This window comes from Eupeodes corollae, chromosome 2, assembly GCF_945859685.1.
Source record: "Eupeodes corollae chromosome 2, idEupCoro1.1, whole genome shotgun sequence".
In the NCBI taxonomy this organism is placed as follows: domain Eukaryota; kingdom Metazoa; phylum Arthropoda; class Insecta; order Diptera; family Syrphidae; genus Eupeodes; species Eupeodes corollae.
In genome coordinates, this window is record NC_079148.1 from 2,293,476 (window position 1) to 2,319,674 (window position 26,199).

Genomic DNA, 26,199 nt, shown 5'->3' on the forward strand with positions numbered 1-26,199 from the left:
GAGAGATAGAGATGATGGCAAAGCAAAAGGAAGAGAAGAAATAAACGAGAGCTCTATGTGATGGGGGGATAGGTACCTATCTATCTGTCAAGAAATTTAATTCTGCCTCCAAGACACAAAATAATATATAAAAGTTGGGGGAGAGATAGAGACCACCCACACCAAAACTCAAACCCATTCCTACACCTATCATCGAAAAATTTGCTCTAGGAATTCCCTCTGGGAACTTTCTGATGTCGGTGGTTCAGGAACAAACTAATATTTCATGAGAGCTGGAATACTCCTATATCTATAAAAAATGTATCTATACTTTATATATATAAAAAAGAAGAAAAAAAAATTGGCTACACAAATGCTAGCCGTAGATACACAAGTAGTTACTTTTGTTAGAATGAAGAATATTAATGGGAACTGGAGTTGTGGGTAGGTAGGTAGGTGCCTATAGATACTGTATCTAACTATGTATCTATAGCTAGGTAGCTCTTTAGATAGCTCCATACCTTACCTATACCTATACTATGCCTTCAAGAATAACAATTTTCCGTTTTTCATTTCAACATCAACGTCGTCGTCGTCGTACTCACTCGTGCGTCGTTTTGGTAATCGTAGTCATCGTCATCGTCGTCTTTTTCGTTGTTTCGTTTTGCAAATAACAACAAAACGTCAAGAAAAATATAAAAAAAAAAACAAACAAATCTCTAGGTTTGTATCTATGTATCTTCATGTATGAATCTAAAAAATACCACTCAACCGAGTATATGTACGGATACGGCTACGACTACGGCAACGTATACGGGGCAAAATCATCGCATATCGTCATCAGGAACTCCCACAGTCCTGATGGCGAAAAATAAAATGGGAAGCTCCGCCCAGCTCCAGCAACAGCACCAGCAACACACAAGAGCGGATGCCCATTTCTCAAAAACCTGGCTGTACTCGTATACACACGTAAATTCTCTATACCTTCTATCTACGTTCGTTCCTATAACATCATCCATTCGTATAGGTATCGTTCATTATGCCCCCGTTTTGCTCCAGGCGCAGAACTTGCGCACAGATACTTTTTGCCATTCATCTCGTCTTTTTTTGAAGTGGAGAGTATCTCTATCTACCTTTTATAAAATACCAAAAACGTATAGGTATCTACATAGAGTTCGAGACCATATCCAGGCTTATGTACCAAAAGAGGAAACCCTGATAAATGGTGCTTGGCTATATATGATGTTTTACACCCTCTCGCATAGGTAGGTATAAAAGGTGGACAATAAATGCGGTAAATATGTTGACTAAACTTTGGCGTATCATTCGTGAAAGTGATGCTCATCGTGTCATCTCTCATAGAAGGTACCTACCTAGTCATCTCCTCATCATCATCTCATCTCCTACTATAGGTACCTTACAGTGCGTCTATATATCTCGACCCATCTATAGAATTTTTGTCGAAGAAAAATGTTGTTTCTACGACGGATACGACGACGCACGGCTCAATAATTGTTACTTACCTTTGCGTTTGCTTATTCAAACACAAAACTAACTTACTGTCTCTTTGTTATAAAGCGAGATATATGCCATATAGCCATATCCTATCCAGAGATACCTCCGCTCGGGTCCACCAGATCCAAGTCCCACTCCTGGCGAGATGCAATGTGATGTGGTGTTGTGTACCTACCTAATTGGATATGATGGAACCTCCTATCTCTAGATTATGTTTGGCTCTACAATTGCGTAACAAAACAATAATTATAATGTTACATCGATTGCGGCTTAAGAAGCGCTTTCGAAATGAAATTCAAAATCGAAATAGCTGTTACTACATTTCAAACCGTCACCATCGAGCCGCCATTGCATTGCAATCAGCAGCACGAGGACGGCCATTTTATGTGATGATAAAAAGGTTAAAACCGACTCTGCTCCTGCCAGCAGTTAATTAGAATTACATCTTCTGTGAATTGTTATTTAGATACAAATTTATCTCAAACAAAAGGGCTACACACACAGATACCTACTCGTTTTACCTTCCTTTGGTATAAAGTTTAATCACATTTTCGAAAACTAGTTTTCAAATGATTGTGTCTGGGCTGAGGGCGCTACTGCTGATGGGAGCTGTTAGCTGGAACTGGTGTGGGTTTAAGTTTTGGGTTGGGGTTTTGAAAGGGTGGTAACTTTTATATCCCATCACCGTGTATACGTACGACCGACCGAACGAACGACCTCGCGCCAGCCATCAGCCATCGCATTTTCTCGAAACTCGATCCATGATGCTGGGGCGCATCCTTTTTGTATCCTTTTCTTTCTTCTTCCTCCGATGATGTAGTGTAGAGATACATAAACAGAAAATTTTCTATCCGCAAGAGATAGTTGGGTATTTTATTTGTTGTTGCAATTTTATGTTGCTGTTTTATTCATTTCTTTTTGGTTTTTATTTTGTACGTAGATATATTTTAAAATTTATATTCTGTGTCGGTTTCCTTTTGCTGAACTTGCAAACTTGTTATATTTGCACACGGATTCGGATTCAGATTCAGAGATTCAGATTCGGAATCAAAATCAAAATCACAATCGGGTACTTGAACGCTTTAAAAAACCTCCTCATCGCACATCATATAGTGTTGGCTTTCAGTTAGTGTGTCGTCCTTTTGTTACCAAATTACTTCTTTATATACCTAAATTCGTAAAACAAAATACAATAAAATAAAATAAAATAAAAAAGACTGTATATATGACCAGGATGTGCTGAAGGTGCTGTGAAAACTGGTGTGCTGTGGAATATAACTACTTTAACTACTTCGTCCTTTATTATCAGAAGTTCGAAGTTCGACTAACTCTCTCCGCAGCCGTCGCCGCGTGTCATAGTGTATAATCTGCTTTAATTAATTGCTATCAAAAAAAACTACGAAATGTCTGTTAATTAATGTGAGTTTAAATTTTTGTATATACCTACTTTACCTATATAGTTCTATAGTAAATATACATAAATTGTGCGTGTTTATATTTCTTTTTTCATTTATGTGCCTTCATAAAAATAAATAAATAAAAACAAAACCAAATAAAAATAAAAATAAATATAACAAAAATAAGGATAACATTTTGTGTATATTAACTACTTTCGCTGGGATTTAATTTGTGTTTAATATAGCGATTTAATATATATACGGTCGTATAACATTCGAATATAAAAACAAAAATTATGATGTTTCAGAAAAGTGAAATATAAAATAGGAAAATAAACTTAAATAATGTATCGTAAACTATAAAATTAAGGATTAAAGTTAGTTTCTTTTTTTGTGTTTATTTTCTTCATTTCTTTTTGTTTTGATTTTATATTCAAACATTAAAATTAAGAAATATTTTTGTTTACATAAAATATTTAAGCACCAAAAACTATGCAATGACAAAGTGAATTATGTACTGTATAAAAATATAGTGGACTTAATTATATGTTGCGTGTACGTTATCAAGATATTTTCAGCTTGCAAAACCTTGCAAAACTTTGTGCCAAAATACAAAATTCCGTTGAATCTTAATGAATTAGTTTATATTGTATATATGTATATTGAATAAAAATATGAGTACTTTCACTAATTTTGAGTGCATTTGTAAACATTAGGAAAACTTTCGTTTTTGTTCTTTTTTTTAATAGTCAAAAAATGGAGTTAGCTCTAAGCCGACAATATGTCAGTTTTTTAGTTTGTTTTTGTTTGTTAACCTTCGAAAAAGCTGAAAAAGTTAAATATTTTTAACCTAGAAATTATATATAATACCGTACTTAACCTTTGACGAATGAGCGTTTATCTATATTTGTCTATTTCTCTAGTCGTTTTTGTGTAGGTGTAACATTTTTAGTCTAAGAAAATACCTGCCTAAATCAAATCAAGGATTAATTTTGTTTTTATTATTATTATTGGGTTTGTTTTTATGTTCATAAGTGCAGTATATTATGTACTCTATAGAGTTTAAAGTATTCATACTTTCATAATATTTAATAAAACTAATATACACATAGAGTTAATTTTTTGAAGTACTTTTCCATAGAATATTGTCACACAGGATATTTATATTAGTGTTTATTTTAAATTGAATTAGAAAAAAAAATATATGTATATGTAATGGATTTTTCTATTTAAATTGATTTGAACTTGAATTAAAGGATTTGAAAGTTTAAAAATAGTTTCATGTGGGCTCTTTTAACGCAGGTATTACAATATGGCTCATTAACATTATTTCAAAATTATCTTGTTTATAGTTAACATTCGTCTTATATTTTCGTGTTTGAGAAAATTTGAAATGACCTGTGTTTTGAAATCTACCCATAGTATAGTAGGATTTTACACTAATAAAACAAAACCAATATCCGCAGTATGAATACTACCGATAAAAGTTAGAGTAGAATCTTACTAGGGATGGGTTTTTGACATTTATACGAGTCTCGAATGGATCTTATGTGATTTCGTTCTCAATCAAATACTGGTACGATTGATATTGCATTTGTATCTGGATGGCTGTGTTCGTTTGGAATCATGTGTTTTCCATTGGAGAAAAAACAAATCTGATACTGTTGATATTATTTAGTTTTGTTAATGAAAATGGACTTACTGGGCTTATTTTGCAAGAGAAAATAATAGAAAAGATAGTTAAGTTTTGCCATATTTCTACCAAAAGTTTATCTCAATTTAGATTAAATAAATCTTTTTGGTGTTTCAACCGCACAAGAAGATTTAAAAACTGATTAAGTTTGATAGGACTTTCTAAAATGCAAATGGTATTTCGATGTTTCTTATGAAGTACAAGTGAGATAGTTTGATTCGTGTTAAACAATGAGGAACTGAATAGTTCAGCACCATATAAGAATATGCTACCTACTCCATGTGCAATTTTTTTTAAATTTGATTAAAACAAAACTATATTTTTTGAAAACAAACATGTAAATAAACAGACCATAATGCATTATCTGTAAAACCAACTCCTCTTTCTTCCCAAATTTGTAATTGACTCCAATAATCGGGTCGAATCAAGCTCATTTCAACTCGACTCAGTTATATAATGGCTGAATCATAAGCACGCTTCGGCTGCGTTACGGTGGGCCTGCTTCGAGGTGGCTTTGAATGACATTTCCATTATTTCATCCTTCCAAAGAGCAAATATTTTGTTTGTTGACAAATATTTTGTTTGTTGACGTTCCTTTCCTTACGATTGTCAAACGAAACGTGAGGTCGAAGCTCCATTGTGACATCATGCATTGAATTCCTATGGCTGAAATCGTAAACGTGAGGTGAAGCCGAGCTTAAGCGTGTATGGGATTCAGCCATAAAGAATCGAGAGTAGCTTCAAGCTCGCTTCAACACCACATGTTAATGTAGTAGTCTACGAACAAACCCCCTTCTTGAAGTTTTTATTTTATGTCAAAGCTGCAATTGTTAAATGAACTTTTTTATAGAATCTCAATTTCCAGATTTTTTCTTACCATTTCTTTTTGAAAATTGTCCATTTTATTATAGTAAGTTTTTTTTTCTAAGTTAATTTAAACATTTGACTTTCACAAAAAAATCTTCTATTTGTGTGTGTTTTTTTTATTATTATTCTGACAGATTTTCTTTCAGTTGTACCAATATGGAATACTACTATATATGGAATACCAAAAACCGCACTTATTCTAAGTTATAGCACGATTATCTAAAACAAAAAAAAAACACTTCAAAACATAACACATCGTTTTATTTCATTTTTTTTTAAGTATATGACTTTTTTATAATAAACATTTAGCAATGCAATTTACAAGATCTTTAAAAGACTTAAATCAATTGCGGTGACTGCATTAAATGAAGTGAAAAGCAATTAAGATTCGTGGTTTGAATTAAACTTTTAATACAAATACAAATTTAAAGTAATTTTTAAAGTCATGATTTAAAGTCAATTATTGACTAAAAGTCAATCTAACTTCGAAGTTTCCTCGATATTTTAAAGTTTTTAAAACCATTCAAAGATCCAATTTAAAAGTCAGTAAATCATTTGAGTGCAGTTTTTTGACGTACATTTATAAATATTATAAGATTATCTAATTAAAGAAAAAAGGTGCATATATTTATATCAGAGTTGGGAGAAAATGATTACGAAAAAATTCCATTAATACTTAAAAATGCAATTCAATAATTTAAACTAATAATTACATGCAGTTCAAATACTTGAAATTGGATTACATGAACGTAATTGAAAACAAAAGTAATTATCAACGAAGTTAATTACTTTTCCAGTTATCATAACACAAGAGTGTAATTAAATATTATTTTAGACAAATGCAATTTATGCGATATAACAAAATAATTTCCTAAAATACTTAGTTCTTTTATGTGTGTTACTTTAAATTAATAAAAAAAAATGGTCAATCGATTACATCTACCGTGTTAACCTTATGACATCCAAAACTTTAAAATGTCAAAGAGACTGCTGTTGATTTGACTTTAAGCCATTGTTTGTTTGCTTTGCGAAGTAAAATACTAATTTATTAAAAACTATTAAAAACGGTGCATCTGAACACGACTTAAGAGTGACAGTTCGTGACAAACGAAATTACGCTTTTTATTTGTCTTTAAAAATGTAATTCTCTTTTTTTCCTGAACAGCTGATACTTTTATGTTCAAAAGTGAAACGAATCGTTCAACTGATTAGTGTTCCGATTTCACACAATTCCAGAGACAGATTTCTGTCAATATAAGTTTTTCGGTGGATTTCAATCAGGAAAATTTTGTCAATGACAGAAACTTTTAATGACAGCCCTATCAAGAAAATTCAATTATTAAAACCAATGATAGCTACTCGTATAACTGGCGCCTAACAAATAGAAGCGCTGGCATCTGACACCTGTCAAACTCAGTTGAAGCGTCATAATATTAGTTGAATGTTTAAAATGTATGATACTTAGTCACTTAACAATATTGAAAAAACGGGTTAGAATCATTAATACTTTTTACAAGGAAATCGGTACCTTTTTTAGGGAGAAATCTAGATGTACTTAAACATGACTCAAGTTTTGGCCGAGTTAATGAATTGTGCAATGAATTGGTTAAACTTACGTCAAGTGTTTTATGAATTGTATTAGAACCAGCCTTAAAATTTTCAAAAACTATAACTTATGTGAATACCGTTATTTTTAAAATCATAATTGATAATGATATTCCTGAACATTTTTACAATAATTCTTTATTTTGAAAAATATTTTTTGGAACGTTCGGTTTTTAATCTTGAACACAGTTTAATTCATGGAGAATTGAGATTTCAGTTGAATTCATGAACTTTTAGAATTTAACTTAAAAAATAACTTAAGTTTTGGGCATAATATTTATAAAAACAAATCCATTACGAATGTTGTTGTTGGAGGACAAGAAAACTATGGTTTCATCGTATTTTTGTAGTTCCAAAAATTGTATACTTTAAAAACGTTTCTTGCAAGAATATTTATAGATGGATAAAGATCATATTGCTCTTTTCTGCACTTGAAAAACATGGTTAGTTTAAATACAGATATCAAGAAAAAAGTTAAAATCTTTTAGATGTTTTGTTGATTGATTGATCTTAAGGCTTTCGAAAATTCAAAGCTAAATTAAGCCATTTATTACTGATAACTTGAATTGTGTTACTCGTATGTTAGGAAATGTTCCAGTCCTCTAGACTGTTTTCTTTGGGGATAAGTTAAGTTATTGTTTTATACAAGCCGACAACGACGATGACGTAAAAAAAGCTCAACAATGAAGGCGAACTAGCGTTCGGTTCCGCCGAAATGTGTTGTCGAGTCATCGAAATCAAGGTCCAAGTAATCAAAAGTTGCAAACGAGATCGCGATATTGACATGAACGAAGTTAAATTATGTTAATAAATGTTTTGATTTAATAGTAAGGATTTTTGAAGTATCTCAAATGGTTTGCGCTTTATGGAAACAAATAAGTTGTCAAGTCTTTTTTGGAAAACTCTTGAGCAAGTTCTAGTTTTTAAGGGAATAGGAAGCTATAAGTATGGGCTGCGTCCCAGTTAAAGTTAATCATGGTACTTTGTCAATTTTAAAATAAAACTTTAAGACATTTTTCATGAAGGGGTCATTGCACCCCTGTTATAATATTTAGCTTAGACTTTTGTTTTAAAGAGGATAAGATAAGGGTTAGTGCAAAAAACCATCATCCATAATTATGTATTTGATTTCCACACACAAATTAAGACAGATAATTTTTTAATATCGACTTTAGAAACTCTATCTTGAGAATTGTTTAATATAAATGAAACCCATGTATGTTAATTTTAAAACATAGATTTAGCTTTCTGTCCAGTATATTTATCCCAGTAATACATGGAGTCAAGTATAACCTAACTTCAGAGAAAAGGACCTCATTTACCACATGTGACTTTAATTTTGTATTATTTTATGCTTTATTTTCTAGCATTGCGTGAGATGCTTATAGAATTAAAAGGGCTTTAATTTGTTGTATGTGTAAAGAAGGAAAACAAATATCAAAAAGAACATCGTGTTTCAAAACCTTCACCATTGTAAACGTACATATTTATACAGTCCACCTTCAAACAGAAAAAGCGCATTCTTTTCTATACTTTGTTCCAACAATTTCGTCCCTTTTTATGATTTTACTTCTTTTTTATTTTAGAGCAAGTTCTTTCTTCCAGAGGCAATTGTTAAATCGAAATTAATACGGCTTCGCATAATAACAAGGACTTTTTCTTCGTTTCCCTCATCATATAATATATAAAATATATATATACGGAATATGGTTGTTCTCTTTTATAAGTCAAGTATAGTTTTGTACCCAGAGCCGAAGAGCTGAAGCTGAAGCCGGAGGGCTTAAATATTATTTGCCCACCTTAGCCGCGACAAGGACACTTGAGACTCATGAGCTATGAGCATGAGTTTGAGTTTGAGCAAAGCATAAATGTTGGTTGAGATTGTGAGAAGGGGGTGCTTTATGAAGGCTCTGCATAGCAGGGGGTAGTTAATATTGGCATTTATATATCGGAATATGAAGTGTTTGCGGATGTCAAGTGTACAACCGCGATTTTCTGTGTATAGTAGGTATTATATGAGGTTGACACCACCTTCTACTTCCTTCCTTTTTCATCAATGTTGAAACTGTGAGACGTATTGAATTCACGTCCTTATTATTTTTGATGTAATATAAAAAAAGGAAAAAAATAATGTTAACTGTTGATAACACATATTAGTTTCGCATCACTTGTGCGGGTTGAATTTGAAGGGTTTTTGATTTATCATTATTATTGCGGTGCGCGGTATCCGTATCCCTATCCCGTATCCCTTCATGTCCTGCGGTATAGAATATATTAAAAAATATAAAAGAAAACAAGTGTTACAGTGTAAGGTGTAGAAAGTTAATTAGATGAAAATGATGATATTTGTTTTGAACTTATATCTTCTTCATATGACATCTGGAAAAAATCATATCTTATTAGAAATTTGTGCATTTAAGAGTGAAAAAAGTGGTGGAATATTGCAAGAAAACGGTTTTGTATATTAATTATATGTTCAACAAGATTTCAGCGCTTTAATTGTTTTGAATTAGTCTATTTAGGAATAAAGCTTGTAAGGAATTTCTGTATACGATCAGTGTAATGGTGATACTTCATTTTACAAAAGCCTTAAATAACTTTAACAACTTTTAGTTCTTGTACTACACCCCCTCCCCCTCAGCTAATATACTTACCTATACCTATCTTTATTTATTTAAGAAATCACTTATTATGAGTCGAAACGGAACTTGGAAAAATAAGCAATTTCTTGTTAATACAGGTGTCCCACAAGGGTATGTCTTAGGTCCTTTACTTTTTTTCTGCATTTTCCATAAATTTGGATCACGACCCGAGAGCCGAAGAGACTTTTATCGGTATCGGTCTAAGCCTCGGACTCACTTTTTTCCCCTCAGTTGTTTCATCGGCAGTGTCTATGTCTATTATTAAATGTGAGCTTTGTTCATTAAGGTAGTAGAAAATTGAAGACGTTTGACGGTTTATTAGCTGGCAGATATGTAATTTATTTTTTTATGTAAAATGTCAAATACTTTGACCTTGTGGTAAAAATGATAATTAATACTTATCGTGCTTACTAACAACTTACTCATGCCCTTATAATAAGCCTTTATAGTAGTTTGGCGCTTTCTATAGGCTAACTACTTACTTTGAAATTCTGAAGTGTTAAAAAAGTACTTACGCCATTATCCTTAACTGTGTTCGGTGTATATTTGGATCAAATTAAATTTTTCATAATATTTTAAGAAAATGTATTGTTCAAATGTTTTTATACACCTAAAATATTATTTAGATTATTTCAGATTTGCACTGTGGAAGTGGTTCCTCGCACAAGAGTTAAGCTTTTTCCAATATTTAACTTGATCGAATAATGAGCTTATTTTTTGTCTTCTAGCAAAAACGTTGCTTCTCAAAATAGCTTTATGATTATTCTACCACAAAAAAAATTGTTTTTTTTTTTGGGTTTTTAAATGATTATAGAAGAAGAAAATTTGTGTTTCTTCTAAAGTCGCAAAAGCAACTTATTTTTTTTTTTCTGCTTCAAACTTTTAATTAAGTTCTGATGACTTTTATTTTTGAACATTTTTAAACTACTCTTAAGTTTTTTGTGTTAACTTACTACGGAAATTTAATCGATAATTCATTTTTATAAAATACTAGCTGGACGTTTTTTTGTATGATATTTCAATCGATTAGGATATTAAACAAAGAATAAAATAAAAGACAAATAAACGGTGATTTTTTAAGAGCTTGAAAACTTAAAAAAAAAAAAAACGCATACAATTTTCAAAATCTCATCGATTCTTTATTTGAAACGTTAGATTGGTTCATGAAATTTACTTTTTGAAGATAATTTCATTTAAATGTTGACCGCGGCTGCGTCTTACATAGGTGGTCCATTCGGAAAGCCCAATTTTGGGTAACTTTTTCGAGCATTTCGGCCGGAATAGCCCGAATTTCTTCGGAAATGTTGTCTTCCAAAGCTGGAATAGTTGCTGGCTTATTTGTGTAGACTTTAGACTTGACGTAGCCCCACAAAAAATAGTCTAAAGGCGTCAAATCACATGATCTTGGTGGCCAACTTACCGGTCCATTCCTTGAGATGAATTGTTCTCCGAAGTTTTCCCTCAAAATGGCTATAGAATCGCGAGCTGTGTGGCATGTAGCGCCATCTTGTTGAAACCACATGTCAACCAAGTTCAGTTCTTCCATTTTTGGCAACAAAAAGTTTGTTAGCATTGAACGATAGCGATCGCCATTCACCGTAACGTTGCGTCCAACAGCATCTTTGAAAAAATACGGTCCAATGATTCCACCAGCGTACAAACCACACCAAACAGTGCATTTTTCGGGATGCATGGGCAGTTCTTGAACGGCTTCTGGTTGCTCTTCACTCCAAATGCGGCAATTTTGCTTATTTACGTAGCCATTCAACCAGAAATGAGCCTCATCGCTGAACAAAATTTGTCGATAAAAAAGCGGATTTTCTGCCAACTTTTCTAGGGCCCATTCACTGAAAATTCGACGTTGTGGCAGATCGTTCGGCTTCAGTTCTTGCACGAGCTGTATTTTATACGGTTTTACACCAAGATCTTTGCGTAAAATCTTCCATGTGGTCGAATAACACAAACCCAATTGCTGCGAACGGCGACGAATCGACATTTCACGGTCTTCAGCAACACTCTCAGAAACAGACGCAATATTCGCTTCTGTACGCACTGTACGCATTCGTGTGGTTGGTTTAACGTCCAATAAAGTAAACTGAGTGCGAAACTTGGTCACAATCGCATTAATTGTTTGCTCACTTGGTCGATTATGTAGACCATAAATCGGACGTAAAGCGCGAAACACATTTCGAACCGAACACTGATTTTGGTAATAAAATTCAATGATTTGCAAGCGTTGCTCGTTAGTAAGTCTATTCATGATGAAATGTCAAAGCATACTGAGCATCTTTCTCTTTGACACCATGTCTGAAATCCCGCGTGATCTGTCAAATACTAATGCATGAAAATCCTAACCTCAAAAAAATCACCCTTTATTACAACAATTTCAAAAGTCTTTATTTGGAAATAACATACATTTTTCTTAAAACAATTCGTTATAATCAATAATGTTTGAACTTAATGACAGTTGATAAACAAAATTTTAAGTCAATTCCTAAGAAGTAAAAATTAATAAGCTTTTTATTATTATTTCAAACGCGAGCACGCTAAACATAATTGGCCACGTGAAAAAGCTGGATTTTCTGGATCCAACTACACATCGAAATTCTTTGAGTTAGTGACTTATATTAATAGTCGTGGAAAATGACAAACCATTTGGAAATTGCAGTCGTCTGAATAAAAACTCTTAATTTGTAAGTATCATTGGGATTCGTGTTGGTAGAACTAGTTTATGTTAAAATTTTCAGTTTAAAATTATAGGTTCAAGAACATCGCCCATATTCATTTCATGAATAATCTTGTACGATTGCATAGCTTAGGTGCATTTAAATTTCGAAACAATATTGAAAGGTGAGCCAATTTTTAATCGCAAGCTATGTGATGGCATTTTGGGTAAATCCAGCATCCAGTGATCGTCAGGGACGGTAACAGTGTCAATTCATTTGACCAATATCTCATAACGGGCAATGATTGTGTTATTTTGAAGTTAATAACTTTTAAATGAAAGCCTCTTTCGTATATTCTATATATGGTGCAGAAATTGTCTGCAATTTGATGTATTAAGTGTCTCCAAGCAACAAATTATAACTTCCAGCTCTTCTTCCTTCTTGTGTGAGCGGATTCCGTTGCATTGCTTGGCCAGCAATTAAGTCTTTACGCTTTATGAGGAAATATTTTTTGAGAGGATGGTCAAGTTCCAAGGCTGATAATTTTTATTTCGCCAGAATTAATTTTCAGCCTCACGACTTTTCTTCATCTTTCCTCTCCACACTTAATTGTCATATGATGGAGATCCATGATCCTTTTTGAGGAAAAACGAATAAAATCCGCGTAATGCAAGTGCTTTAAATAGGATGTCAAAGTCCATTGAATCACTCAGCTACCTGACAAAGCTGCGCCGAGTCTATCGCTTATTACCAGCAAAAACAATATTGGAGACAGAATACAGCCCTGTTTGACTCCACTACGGAGTCCTCTGACAATCTACCATCGTGTAGAAAGTGACACTTAGATACATCATATATTGCTTTCATAATAGCAATTAGTTTTTCTGGGATGCTGCTCCTCCGCAAAGCTAACCAGATGTACTTTTCCTGTTGACGCAATTAAAGGCCTTCTCGAAGTCAATGATCAGCTGGTGTAGTGGTGGTCGATATTCAACGCACTGCTCAATTATCACAGGGTGTTGATGTGATCAATACAGGAAGATCCAGCGTGGAATCCTGCTTGTTCAGTATCGAGTGTGGCCTCAAGGTGTTCTCTGATGCTTTCCAGTATGATTTTTGCTACTATTTTGGCAACGGTGGGTAGAACGCAAATACCTCTCCAGTTTTTGTACTTTGTAAGATCTCCAGGATTTTTCTATAAGCGAATGAAACAGTTCGCTTGATGACGTTGGCGCTGCTTGTAAAAGCCTTGCGGGTATTCCATGGAGTCCTACCACTAAGTTGTTCTAAAGTGCCTTAATTGCGGCAAAGATCTCATCTTCACTGGGAGGTGCTATGCGGATTCGGGGATTAGTTTGTTCGGGCGGGAAGACATCATCGGTTGCACGTTGTTATCGAAGTGGTCTTTACATTTAGATTTAGTTTATTTACCCTAAGTGCAAACAAGAAACTGTTAAAATAAAACTGCCTCCGATTCTATCATTTTTTCCAGCTTTATTTTGTTACTTTTTGCAAACGTTTGAAAAACGATTCAGTGTAAATTTAAAACGTTTAAAGGCATATTCCAAAAAAAAATTAATACCAATTTTTTTTATCTAAAATTGAATATTTTTAATTTTTATTTCAGAAAACTTTACCTGTGGAAATAATTGTCATCTATGTTATTACTCGATATGTGGAGCTCATCTCTATCATCTGGGTAAGACAACAAATGTATTTTAATTAACAAAATTTAAAAACAAAAAATCAATTATATCCCGAAATGGCTTACAGATTATTTCACTGTCATCTTTTTTCGCCCACAAAATTAAAACAAAACAATATTTCCCACATTAAAAGCTATCAAATTCAAAATTTTATTAGAAACCACCAAGGCTCCCTGATATCTGTCTCTTTATAGATTATAAAATCTAAATCACGACCCCCTTGTGTGTTTTTACTCTCACGTTTTATAAAAATAGTTTTTTTTTAAATATACTCGTATTTATTTTTTAAATTGATCTCATAATGGACGAATTCCTTAAGTCGTCTAAATTCTTTTATCTTTCGGTCTCGGTTGAGATTTTAACATTTTGAGATTTCAAGATTCGATATATGTATATGCGCATGCATCATGCGATTGAGAAAACGAAAACAAGAAGCTCAAATATCGTCACCATTTAAGTCGTTTCGTTCGTCGGTACGAAGCGGCACGGTGCGGTGCGGTGAACCAATCAAAAACAAATAAAACTTAAAATATTCGATCGGAATTCTTTTTGTTTAGAAATTTAATACTCATATAAAAGTGAGAGAATTCATTGGTGGTGGTCATATGAAAGGTGGCCATCAATGACGAGAAAACCCCCAACCAGCAAAAGACATCTCCACATCAGAAAAAGGGAGACATTTTATACATATATATATTGGAAAAGGATTAAAGTTAATACCTTCCTTCGAGAACATATGAATCTTAGGGTTTGATATAGGAATTCCATCAACAACGCACCCAACACAAAGTGCAATTTGATCGACCGATCGAATTTTAGAAGGGAGACGAAGACGACAAGATGACAATAACACCGCGCCGATCGACGAAATGAACACACACACAGAAAAAGAAGTCCTGAGTCGGTAAGGATAAGACGGAGAAGTCCCTTTGTCTGAAATAATAAAACATTACAAATATATATGTAGGTACCTTTATGTATTGCTATAGGAAAGTATATGCAATGTATTTTTAACGAACTATATTTAAAAAAAAATAAACTATAAAACGCAAGAACCATTGAAAGGGCGTGAGGATTAAAAAAAATGACTATCGTCTTTTATTTTTCAGATCGAATTCAGTTTCCTTTTATCAGTTTCTTTTTTTGTCAATATAATCCTTTAGAGTAGAGTGACACCTTAATAAAAATAAAAACGAATTGAAATTCTTTTATTATAGAAAATTATTTCGTAATGATCTGATTTCTTAACCTAAGCTACTCGATCCGTAGCTAGTTATATAGAAAACCCCTTGAAAATAATCTAACTCGAGATTTAAATCATATAAGATACATAAAGGTCTATTATCGCAAGGAATAAGTCTTATAGACATTAAAGTGCACAGACTATTACCTTTTTATTTAATATGAATTTACTTTAATTTCATTCTCACTTGAACATTATTTTTGAGAAGGATCACGGCACAATATGATTTGCGAGAAAAATGAATATGACATCAATACCAAATTTTCGCAGATTGACTTTATAAATTTTAACATTACAATTCTTCTAATTCTAATTGGAAAAACATAATTTTTTGGAAATTGATACGATACAGAAACAGTTTTTATCGAAAATATATGGAATGCTTTTCTTTAACTCGAAAACTTAAAATATTAGTACAAGACAGACATATTTTTGGATGCATTTTTTATTATTAAAGGATGGTTCAATTTTAAAGGCCTATGTTGATTTTGAGTAAAACATAAATTATTTTGAAATCGTTGTCATTTCTTTTTATTATGATAAAATTCGTATAGTTCAAGTACGTATGGAACAAAATATCTGTGAAATAGCCGCCGTGACGCCGGAGGAACACCTTCATCCGATCTTGAATTGTTGTTGGCTTATTTGTTTCAAATAACTCTAAATTTGAATTCCAAATTGGGCCATAAAATAAATAACTTTAACGCTTTGTTCGATAGTGTATCTTTTCTTAGTTTAAATTGGGTTAGGTTAAAATTGAGAAATGTCTTGACGTTTAGGAGTGGTTCACATACATAACGTCGGCTCCGAAAACCCAGCCACCATTTATAACTGTTTTTATGTCCGCTTCGGGAGCGAGTCCTTTTTTTCAATTGTGCACTATTTTTTGCAATAAATTGAATTCCCGTATTACATCCATGGTTTCTTGTACACTGGTGTACCACAAGGTTCCATACTGAATACTCTCTTGTTTTCTGCTTATGTAAATGAACATCCATCTTCAATAGATAATTGCAGCTCTCACTTGTATACTGATGACGTTCAGCTTTACTTCAGCTGTCACCTTGGCCTTATCGAACATGGAGCTTTCTGCGTCATTGAAGACCTTAAGAGAGTGGCAAATTGATCCTTGTCAAACGGACTTATGTTGAACCCTAAAATATCCAAATGTCTTGTAATTCTGGTTTCTACCAGGACGCTGGTATTTTTTTTCCTGGTAAAATAAAGATTATCTGGAATCTGGTAAATAGAACCAGGAAATTTACTTTCTGGTGTATTTTCTCCTGTTAGATAAAACCAGTCTTCTGGTACTTACTATCAGAAATACTGGGTTTAGTTTAAAAATTATCTTTTTGTCTTCTGGAACATTTCACCATCAAGTTTTAGTACAGTAAACCTTTCAAGCCCTTCCCGCCAAATAATCGTAAACTACATGGCGCTTCAGATAATTTAGTTTAGAGAAAAATCTGTATTTCTTTATTTCTTGGATATATTAGAGAAGATGTTGATGTCCATGTTTTCTTTAGGAATACCTTATGAGTTATTTTGACTAGAAAATCCCGGTATATTCTACCAGGAAACAAAAATATTCATGGTATATGCTACCAGAATTCTGGTACATTTTTACACGTGAAACAAAAATATTTCTGGTATATTCTACCAAAGTTCTGGTGGGTTCTACCAGGAAAAAAAGAATTTCCTGGGGCTTCCAGAATTCTGGTACATATTTACCAGGAAGAAAGAATATTCCTGGTATATTCTACCGCAATTCTATATTTTACCAGTAATACTGGGGAAAATTTGACCAGGAAAAAAACATTCCTGGTTTATTCTATCAGAATAATGGGTATAATTTTTACCAGAAATCTGGTGTATTTTACCAGGAATTTTTCGAAAAATCCCCTGGTTATATTTACCAGTAATTTTGGAAAATTTTACCAAGACGCCTGATAGGAATCTGAAAACCACTTTTTCTGTATAAATTTTGTGGGAAATCCGGTCAGCGGTAGTAGTTTTTTTTTTTGAGTATATGAACTTCGCGAACAGATTTATTTTGTACAAAGTAAATTTTTAAAATTTGGAAAGGTTGTTCAAGCGTTAAACGATTTATGATGAATTGCCAAATATTACTGAGGAACTAGATTAACACAATTTGGCATTCTTAACTGTCAAACCATAGACAACAAAAATTGCAACTTCTCCTGCAGCTAAAAAATCACAAAACCCTTAACAAGATTACTTAAGAGAAAAAAGAGCAACAAATAGTTCTGGGTGGTTTGACTGACATTTAATACTCCCAAAAACTAAAATTAGTTGAGAAGTTGTTAGAAAATTTGTTTTAGACTGACAGGTTTTTTATACTAAGCAATGTGTTCCACAAAACGAATATGTCTCCGTTACTTTAAACTGACTGTTTAAAAAGTGTACATATATATAATCAGCATCGACAAATAAATGAAAAATTGTTGATGCGCAGTGGCAAAATATATATATTAATAAATACACATCTTGAGTTTATAAATGCAAATCTTCGAACTGTCACTTTCACAGATCACATTTGTAAAATTCAGCCATATGACAATTATTTGTGAGCTCTTCTAGACTTCTAATAATAATCATTCTAATATTGAAAATGGAAAGATTAAAGAGATTTCTTATCTTAATTTAGGAAAGACCGTTTAACCCTCCTGCAGCGTTATACGATTTTCATTGATTCAAAACTCACCTGTTCTTCGCGATTAATTGAGCATATGCCAATAATACCTTCTTAAATCTGGGGTTGCAAAAGTATCATTTAATCAGCAATGCTGCGTATGCCTTCTGTGTGCGTTGTTTCACCCGTTAACTCTTCAAATGATTAGCCTCTCCAACAAAAGAAAAAAAAAATAAAAATCTACATTTAGATATAAAGGTAGATACTTTATTTTATAATAATAACGATGATGAAAAAGATTAAATGCTGAATCTAAAATCTCCTAACTCGAAATATCTATAAAACATGCCTGTGGTTCATTAATAAAATAAAGGGGGTGCTATCATCATCGTCATTGCCATCACCGACGACGACGTGTGCCGCCGGTTGTCGGTTGTTGCATAGCAACTTTTGACTTTTTGTTCTTTTCAATTTTACAAATTTTGAAAAATATATACGAGCCATATGCTTATTTTTGTCTGATGGCTATAGTAAATTGTATTCATAACCTAAAATAATATTTGTAATGAGATGAATGTGACCAATTGAGGAGAGGGCTTTCTTTTAAATGAAGTGGTATTTTTATGTTAAGTTAATCTTTGTCTGATGTTTGGTATCCAAGGACACACATTTTTAAAGGCTAATGAAATTCTGGTTGTCTTTCTATAGAGGAAAATAACAATGCTGTGATAAAAGGGAGTTTTGAACCCCTGAATGAAGTTGATGTTTTTTAATTTTGTCACTAATAAGGTTGTCCGATTTTTGATTGAAACGGAATTGAAATTGATTTTTTACCGAAAAGGTATTTTGAAAAAATTGAAAAAAATGTTGATGTTTTAAGGCATTAAGAAAATAAAATCGCAGCTCTTTTGAATTTTGAGGGTATTTCGTTATTTGTTCATTGTTTATATCCAAAATAAAATAAAATAATACCCTTTTATAGTCAACTTGAGCAATTGGTCATATTGCACTTTGGCAAAGTGAAATAAGGCTTTTAAGGATTATTTTTATATTATTCATGATATAGCTTTTTACGGGCCAGATTCAAAAATAAACATTTGGACTTTGTTTTTAATAAAAATAGTTTTCACCAGAATTAAAGTTACTAATTTTTGAGAAAAAATGCTTATAATACAATTCGATTCATTTTATCTTCATTCAAACAGTTTGAGGTTTTTAGAAACATAGACTCATACAGACGTTAGTAGAAAGACAGTCTAAAATCTAAAATTTCTTGATTTGCTTCTTCTTAAATGTGTTCTGTTAATATTCCTCTTTTAAATCAAACGCTATAGTTATGGTTTGATTTCAATTATTTTATTATAAATTACTTCAAAAGTATTTATAGTATGTCATGAAGACCTCATTCATAATAGCATAAACATCATCGCATCAGCATCTTACGAAATGTTTTTTGGAATAAAATCTGACGTTTAATTTTTTACTTTACTTGAAAGCTCACAATTTCATATATGTAAGGACAATAATAAACTTAATTATAATAAAATTAACAGCGGGTGTTTAGCGCCCAATTTCTTCACTTTTGGCCTAAGAGGTCCTAGAACCCAAGCCAGGCACAACACCTGATCGACTGTTCTAACAAAAAACTAATACTCCTCCAATTCTTAACATCACTAATACCCGATCTAATTTCACAACCCAATCTTCGGAAGTAATACCCTTAAAACTGGTCTAATTTTGATTTTGACACCCAATTGTTATTTCAAATATTATTTTTATATTGATTTGATATTTGTAGTAATAAAAAAAATATCAAAATAAGACATCTATTATCTACTATATTATCTTTCTACGACTTATGCCGTCACAATCTAGCAAGGTTATAATGCTGAAGTAGTATCTTTAAAAAAATATCTATCTTATAGCCTTTTCACACCAAACCCAAAACCGGGTTTTCGGCAAAAAGTTTACGAAAATTATTTGTGAAATGTTAGTAAATGATGATGAGTATTTCAAACAACATTTCAAAACGAGGCGCAGAACTTTCGATATACTCTACAATGAACTATAGGATCTGGAAATGCAAGATACATACTTTAGCCTTTAGAAAGCCAATTTGATTTTCAGTAAGACAAATATTTATACGAACTCCAAAAGAACGAATCTGATCCCGTCATTGAGTGGTTTAACAACCACCCAGTATATCACCATCGGATGCGGATAAAATGAAAATATCCAAGTACTTCCTTTCACAAAGGGCAGATGTTCTATACGGTATGGATTCTCTCAAGATTCAATTTTTGAAAAAATTCTTGAAGTGCAAACATTTTCCTAAGAATTTTTCTTTGCCGTAAGTCTATAATTCTTTCATATGCTGTTATTGAGCAGCATATCAGCGCAGACAAGGCTGTAACACAAGCTCGTCGAGTTTTAACTGAAGTTCTGTGGACGGGTGGAATGGGCTCACGACATGAACCAACAAGAACTACAAGCTCATTGGCTGCAGCCATCCTCTTTGTTCACTTCAACCTGTTCTGAACGATTTCGTGTAGGTCCTTATGGCCGGAACAGAAAAAGTCAATTCCTAGTTCCAGATTCGTACCAAAATCACACTCATCCAGAGCGATCACTAAAGCTGTAATGATGGGCTGCAATTTTTCATGACTGTCTCTTTGGTTTCTTCCTATGAGGACTCGCCTGGCTTATCCAAAGCACTGAGGATCTTCTTGGTGTTGGCATCGCTTCCCATGAAGGGGAGATAGCCCACTCAAAAAATCAAATGGGGTGGCGCAACAGTCCGTTGTGAACCAGGGCCTAGTGACTTACAACTCTCAACCATTCCTGTGTGCGAGTAATGTTGTCAGGAATAGAGGGGAACTACAATTTTATGCCGAATCCGAACGGCTAGTTTGAGAAAGCACTTTTTCATGACAAGAATTACTCTTGAAGGATTTGTCAATTCCTCGCAAGAGGCAGTACCCGCGAAAACTAATTTTTTTAAATTATGGTGGCACAGGCAGGGATTGAACCCAAGACCCCTTGCATGACAGTCCAACGCACAAACCATCATGCCACGGGTACTACGGGAGATAGCCCACTGTTGTGGTTTATTCACTGGAACAACGATTCCCACATTGTGGAATGTTTTGGTGCAAATTTTCCTAGCTCGCAGCGACTTAGCCTGCTTACATTAATATGAGCACTGAATTTTTCGAAAGGTTTGTTTGTTTATTTCAACTTTGATTTGCAACTAGTTTTAGAGAGGTTTTATATAAAACTTGTGTGTGGAAAACTTGAGTTTTCGGTGTAGGTTTTCTTCCAAAACCGATAATTTCGCGAAAAACGTGTTTTTGGTTTATTGTGAAAAGCATATAATGAAGAAGTCCTAACAAATACTCGATTCCAACAAAATTAGTTAATACCGATTTGAGTTCTAATTCTAGAACTCAATTGGTCGTCTTTAATAGAATATACTTTACGTTTGTCAACTGTTTTTTTGTCGATTACAAAGTTTTCGATTTCTACGATATTAAACATTTTAGATTCCCCACCAAAACAAATGGTTTCCAACTACACACATTTTAAAGTTTCATTTATTTTCACGTATATATCACACTGGAAATCATATTTCAAAAACAAATGCCATAAAATTATGTACTAGGTTAAAATAATATAAATTTAATTCCAAGAATATTTCTGTCTTGTATTATTATTTAAAGTTCTCAGCCCATAACAAAAAAACAACGGATATTTTTGTTTCAATTTGTAATTTTCTTTACTCCAGGAAAGGTCATAAATGTACTGCAAAACTTCATCGCTATTCGAAATGAAATCTGGCACTCAGTAGTTGTATTTTTTTTGAAGAGGACTCAAATAGTAATTTGATGTTTTTATTGCTTACGTCGATAACCTAGTCTAATTAAATCGCTGATTTTCTTTTGGGAAGGAGAAAAAATGTATAAAATCCAAGGAAATGTATCAATGTTGACAGAACAAAAACATTTCTCATGTGATTGAACAATTCTTAACTTCTTGAACTTTGCGGTCAAAAGATGCCTATTGATGAACCTTTTGTAAATAAAAAAAAAGATCATTTTTACATCCTTCATATTATATCTTACATAAACAAAGTATACCTTAACCTATTTTGAAAGTTGTTGAAAGGTCTACGCATCAAAAAACAATTTCCATTCTAATAATTGCAAATATACAAACCGGCAAAATTACTTTGTACATCAATTCACGGTAAATATACCCATCATCACCTTTTTCCTTTTTTCTTTTTGTTGCCCGCCAACAAAAACAAAATTCTCAATTATCAATTTGCAAAGTACAATGTTTTGAAAACACTTTTCAAATTGCAATCCCAGAAACTCCGAACAATGAGTGTTTATTGCCTCAGTGAGTGTTTGACAGCCTCAAATCACAGAATTTGTCTGAAATCAAATGAACCCATATTTGTGTCTTTCAAAAAATGAAAAAAACCTTTAAGGATAATATAAGATACCTATTCGAATTCGGATGCAAGGGTGAACCTACCTAAAGCCTATACAGTCTGTATTCTTCGTGTTTTTGAAAAACATAGCAAAAAGGAGAAATGAGATTTCCAAATCCGAAAACAATAGCAATTTGCCAATTGAATCCACATTCGTATATCTCTGACCATATTATTTTCAAAACACAATGGATATTTGCTGCTCCTACCGTTGTGTTCGTCATAGTGAATCGTCACTCCGTCATCGACGTTGGTTGTTCGACCAGATTTTGATTTGGATTGGAATCAGGAGGTTCTTCTTTCGGTTTTGGAATGGAATGGCGATGGCGTGTCAGTTGTTGTCATTCATCTATGATGGTGTTCCCTCACGCTCGTCATTCTCTGTATGGAAAATCAATAGGAATCGAGTGTGGCTGGGCATGTTTCGAACAAATGAAGGATATCTGGCCACTTTCGAGAGATCCTTCATTGTTGATAGCTGAATTGCCACCATCAGTATACTCGTATACCCGTTCTAAAGCTGGAATATGCTTTTTGTTCTATATGCTCCGAATACGAGAACGAAGAACTAAGGAACATTGCCTAGTAGTGCACGAATGTGTAAAACATTCTGCTATTTTGAACACGCACGTTTTTCAATTCTCGGTCCGGCTTGGCATTATGTAGGAATAGGAACACTGCACATCACAAACCTATTGTTCCTGCATCCTCGCCTAACTCTATATGCATTCATATTTTGGAAGGTTCTCGGCATATATGTGAGTGAGTGAGTTACCTTTATTTTCGAAATATGTACATCACATATTTTCAAAGAGCTCTCCGAAAAGATCTGGCAAATTAATCTGGCTTTGGGTTCGGTTCGTTCTGTCGTGTCGGTTTGGTCGTTAGTATTATCAATTCTATTCTATGCGTAGTGCATATTACATTGGACTTTAACAATGGGAGCGAGATGTTTTGTTAAAAATCTTACAGAAATTTGTTTTGAATTTTTAGATATGGAAAATGTTTCAACAAAAAACTAAAAGGTTTTATATTCAACAAATAGAACATAATTTTATTTTTAATTTTAAAATGTTTCGAAATGAAAGTAAGAATTTTGCTTATAAATATTGCTGTTATCAAAACTCCTAAGATTGTTTATTTTTGAGAAAATTTATTGCAATTTAAATAATAGTTGTATTGAAAAAATATCAAAATCAAAATAAAATTAACGATATTTTTCGAGCGCACAATCAATTGATTTGCATCAAACAATAAAAGAATATTTTTGGAGATTTATCAAAAAAAAAATAAGTGAATCCGGTTTATCAGTCAGTCATGTTGGTGATTTTCCGGCGGCGAAAAATTTAATAAACCAATCAGAACTAAAGAGTGGTTAAATTTTAAGGCCGATGTTGAGGTTTGAATAAAACACAAATGGTTTAGGAAATAAGTGTCATTTCTTTTCTGTATAATAATATTGGTATAGTTCAATTATGTCTGGACTAAAATATCAGCCAAATAGCCACTGTCACCTCTATCCGATGGTCCACCAAATATTCATTGACGCTGATGAATAATTGAGCTTTTATGCCGTTAATGTGCCGAACTGTCTCATCCTTTAACTCTTGGTCTTGAGTAGTTGCTTGTTTAACGATGTACACCTTTTCTTTTAAATAACCCATAATTAAGAAGACCAACGGTGTTAAATTACGTATCGTTTACATCCGTAACTTTCGATTCGGGCCATTAAAAGTTAGTTATCATCTTCGTCTCATTTTGGAAGAAACACGGATGCCCCCGGCCCATAAACCGCACCAAAAAGTCACTCTTATGACCATCACTCTTGGATTATCATTCGCCCAAATGTCGCAATTCTGCTTATTGAAAAATCCACTGAGGTGAAAATTTGCCTCATCGCTGAAGACGATTTTGTTAGAAAATATATCATCTACTGTTGCCATTTCTTGGCACCATTCTGACTATTGACGACGCTTGAAATGGCCAAAAGGCTTTAGTTCTTGAGTCAATTGTACCTTGTTAGTTGTTTCACATCTCCTATAGACGTTGTGCACGATTTTTCCGATTGTACACATTTTACGATTTTAACAGCCATTTTTATCATAAACTTAAATAACTATAATGCGTAGATTTATTATTAATCTTTCTATGGTTCAAATTGAGTTTGTCTGGAATTCAGAAATATCACATGAAATGCAGAAAAAATACTTGACGTTTAAGCGTGGTTTACATTCAACATCGGTCCAATTTAATGACCTTAACAAATTAAAGGTTATTATTTGAACTGATTCCTAATTTTACACTTTTTGTAGTACAAAATAAGATTTTAAAACATTTTCTATATAAGTTAATTAAAATAAACCAACGTTTTATTTTCCAATACTTCCTAACTTTTCGATCGTTGAATGTGTGGCTCGAAGCAAAATGTGACCAATTACAGGCCTATCTGCAAATTATCAGTGATCCCAAGAATTTTCGAAATGCTTGTCTGTAAAAAGTAAATTTTTTTGTTAAGAATTTAATATCTGAATACCAACATGGTTTTGTTTCTGGAAGATCTACTGCTACGAACTTTTCGTTGCTATGCGATTCTGCACTTTGCGGGTTCGAATATGGTTTACAGACTGATATTATCTTTACGGATTTTGCAAAAGCTTTTGATAAAGTTAATCATAGTATACTAATTTTCAAGCTTTCAAAACTTGGTTTCCATTCTAATTTCATAAAATGGATTTCTTCCTATTTAAAAAAATGGGTTAATTTTTAAAATTGGGAAAGTTTAAATCCAAAGGTATTGATGTAACTGCAGGTGTTCCGCAAGGAAGTCATATTGGCCCCTTGTTATTTATCCTTTTTATAAATGACATTCCGGTAAACTTTAAATATTCGAAGTATCTTATGTATGCTGATGATGTCAAGATTTTCCGGCTCATAAAATCCTCTACAAACTGGCTGAATGGTGTGAATCTAACAAGTTGTTTCTGAATGTTGTCAAATGTCAGAGTCTTACATGTCATAGAAAAAAAACACCTATCACATTTGATTATATACTATCAACAATACGGCTTTCTTCGCTTATTTCAAATGGTTTGCGAACTGCCATTCATTTTCCTCATCTTGTATGCTTTAAATCTGGTGTATTCAGCGTTTTAATCACAACTCTGAGTTTTCCGATCTTGTTGATCATCTCTGAAAACTCACCGGAAAATTTCCTCTGAATGAAAAAAGTAAAACAACTTTAAAACTCTGAACAAACTGAATTGAAAAATAAAACACAATATTGAGTTTGGCAGCATAAACTAATTTTTTAATGAATAAGACGGAGATAAAAAGAATAAATGACAAACCGAGTCACCGAGGCCAGATTCAGACGACATAAAAATTGCATTCCAATAAAGACAACTTTATTGGATAATGTATTGGAAAGTTAGTCAAGTAAAATCTCCCAAACTGTCAAGTCAATTCCACCTACATACACATATCGAAAGTACAGCTAATCATAATTGGAAAATAAATAACTAATATATCTTTAAAATACAAAATACAATTCGATTTATAATTGTAGCTTGACTGAGCAGTGCTTTATCGAGAATTGTGTTTTTGGTAGTTTTTGCACGATCATCTATAGGTAAAATTTCAGGAAAAAATTAAGGTTCAAAATGTTTGACATTTGAAAAACTACCAAGCTGCCTTGGTCAAAATGTACGTTTAAAGAACGCAGTTGCAAATAAAGTTCCT

General features: G+C 32.9%; 1 protein-coding gene across 2 annotated transcripts in view; it reads left to right on the forward strand.

Annotated features, from left to right (window-relative positions):
• Window positions 1-2,320: 2,320 nt before the first annotated feature.
• Window positions 2,321-26,199, forward strand: part of LOC129948061 (homeotic protein ocelliless-like) — a 41,914-nt gene continuing 18,035 nt past the window's right edge. For both annotated transcript variants that reach the window (XM_056058878.1, XM_056058879.1), the window contains exons 1-2: window positions 2,321-2,913; window positions 13,992-14,063. In XM_056058878.1, coding sequence (XP_055914853.1) covers window positions 14,023-14,063 — 41 coding nt within the window. In that variant the 5' untranslated portion in view covers window positions 2,321-2,913; window positions 13,992-14,022. The remainder of the gene's footprint in view (window positions 2,914-13,991; window positions 14,064-26,199) is intronic.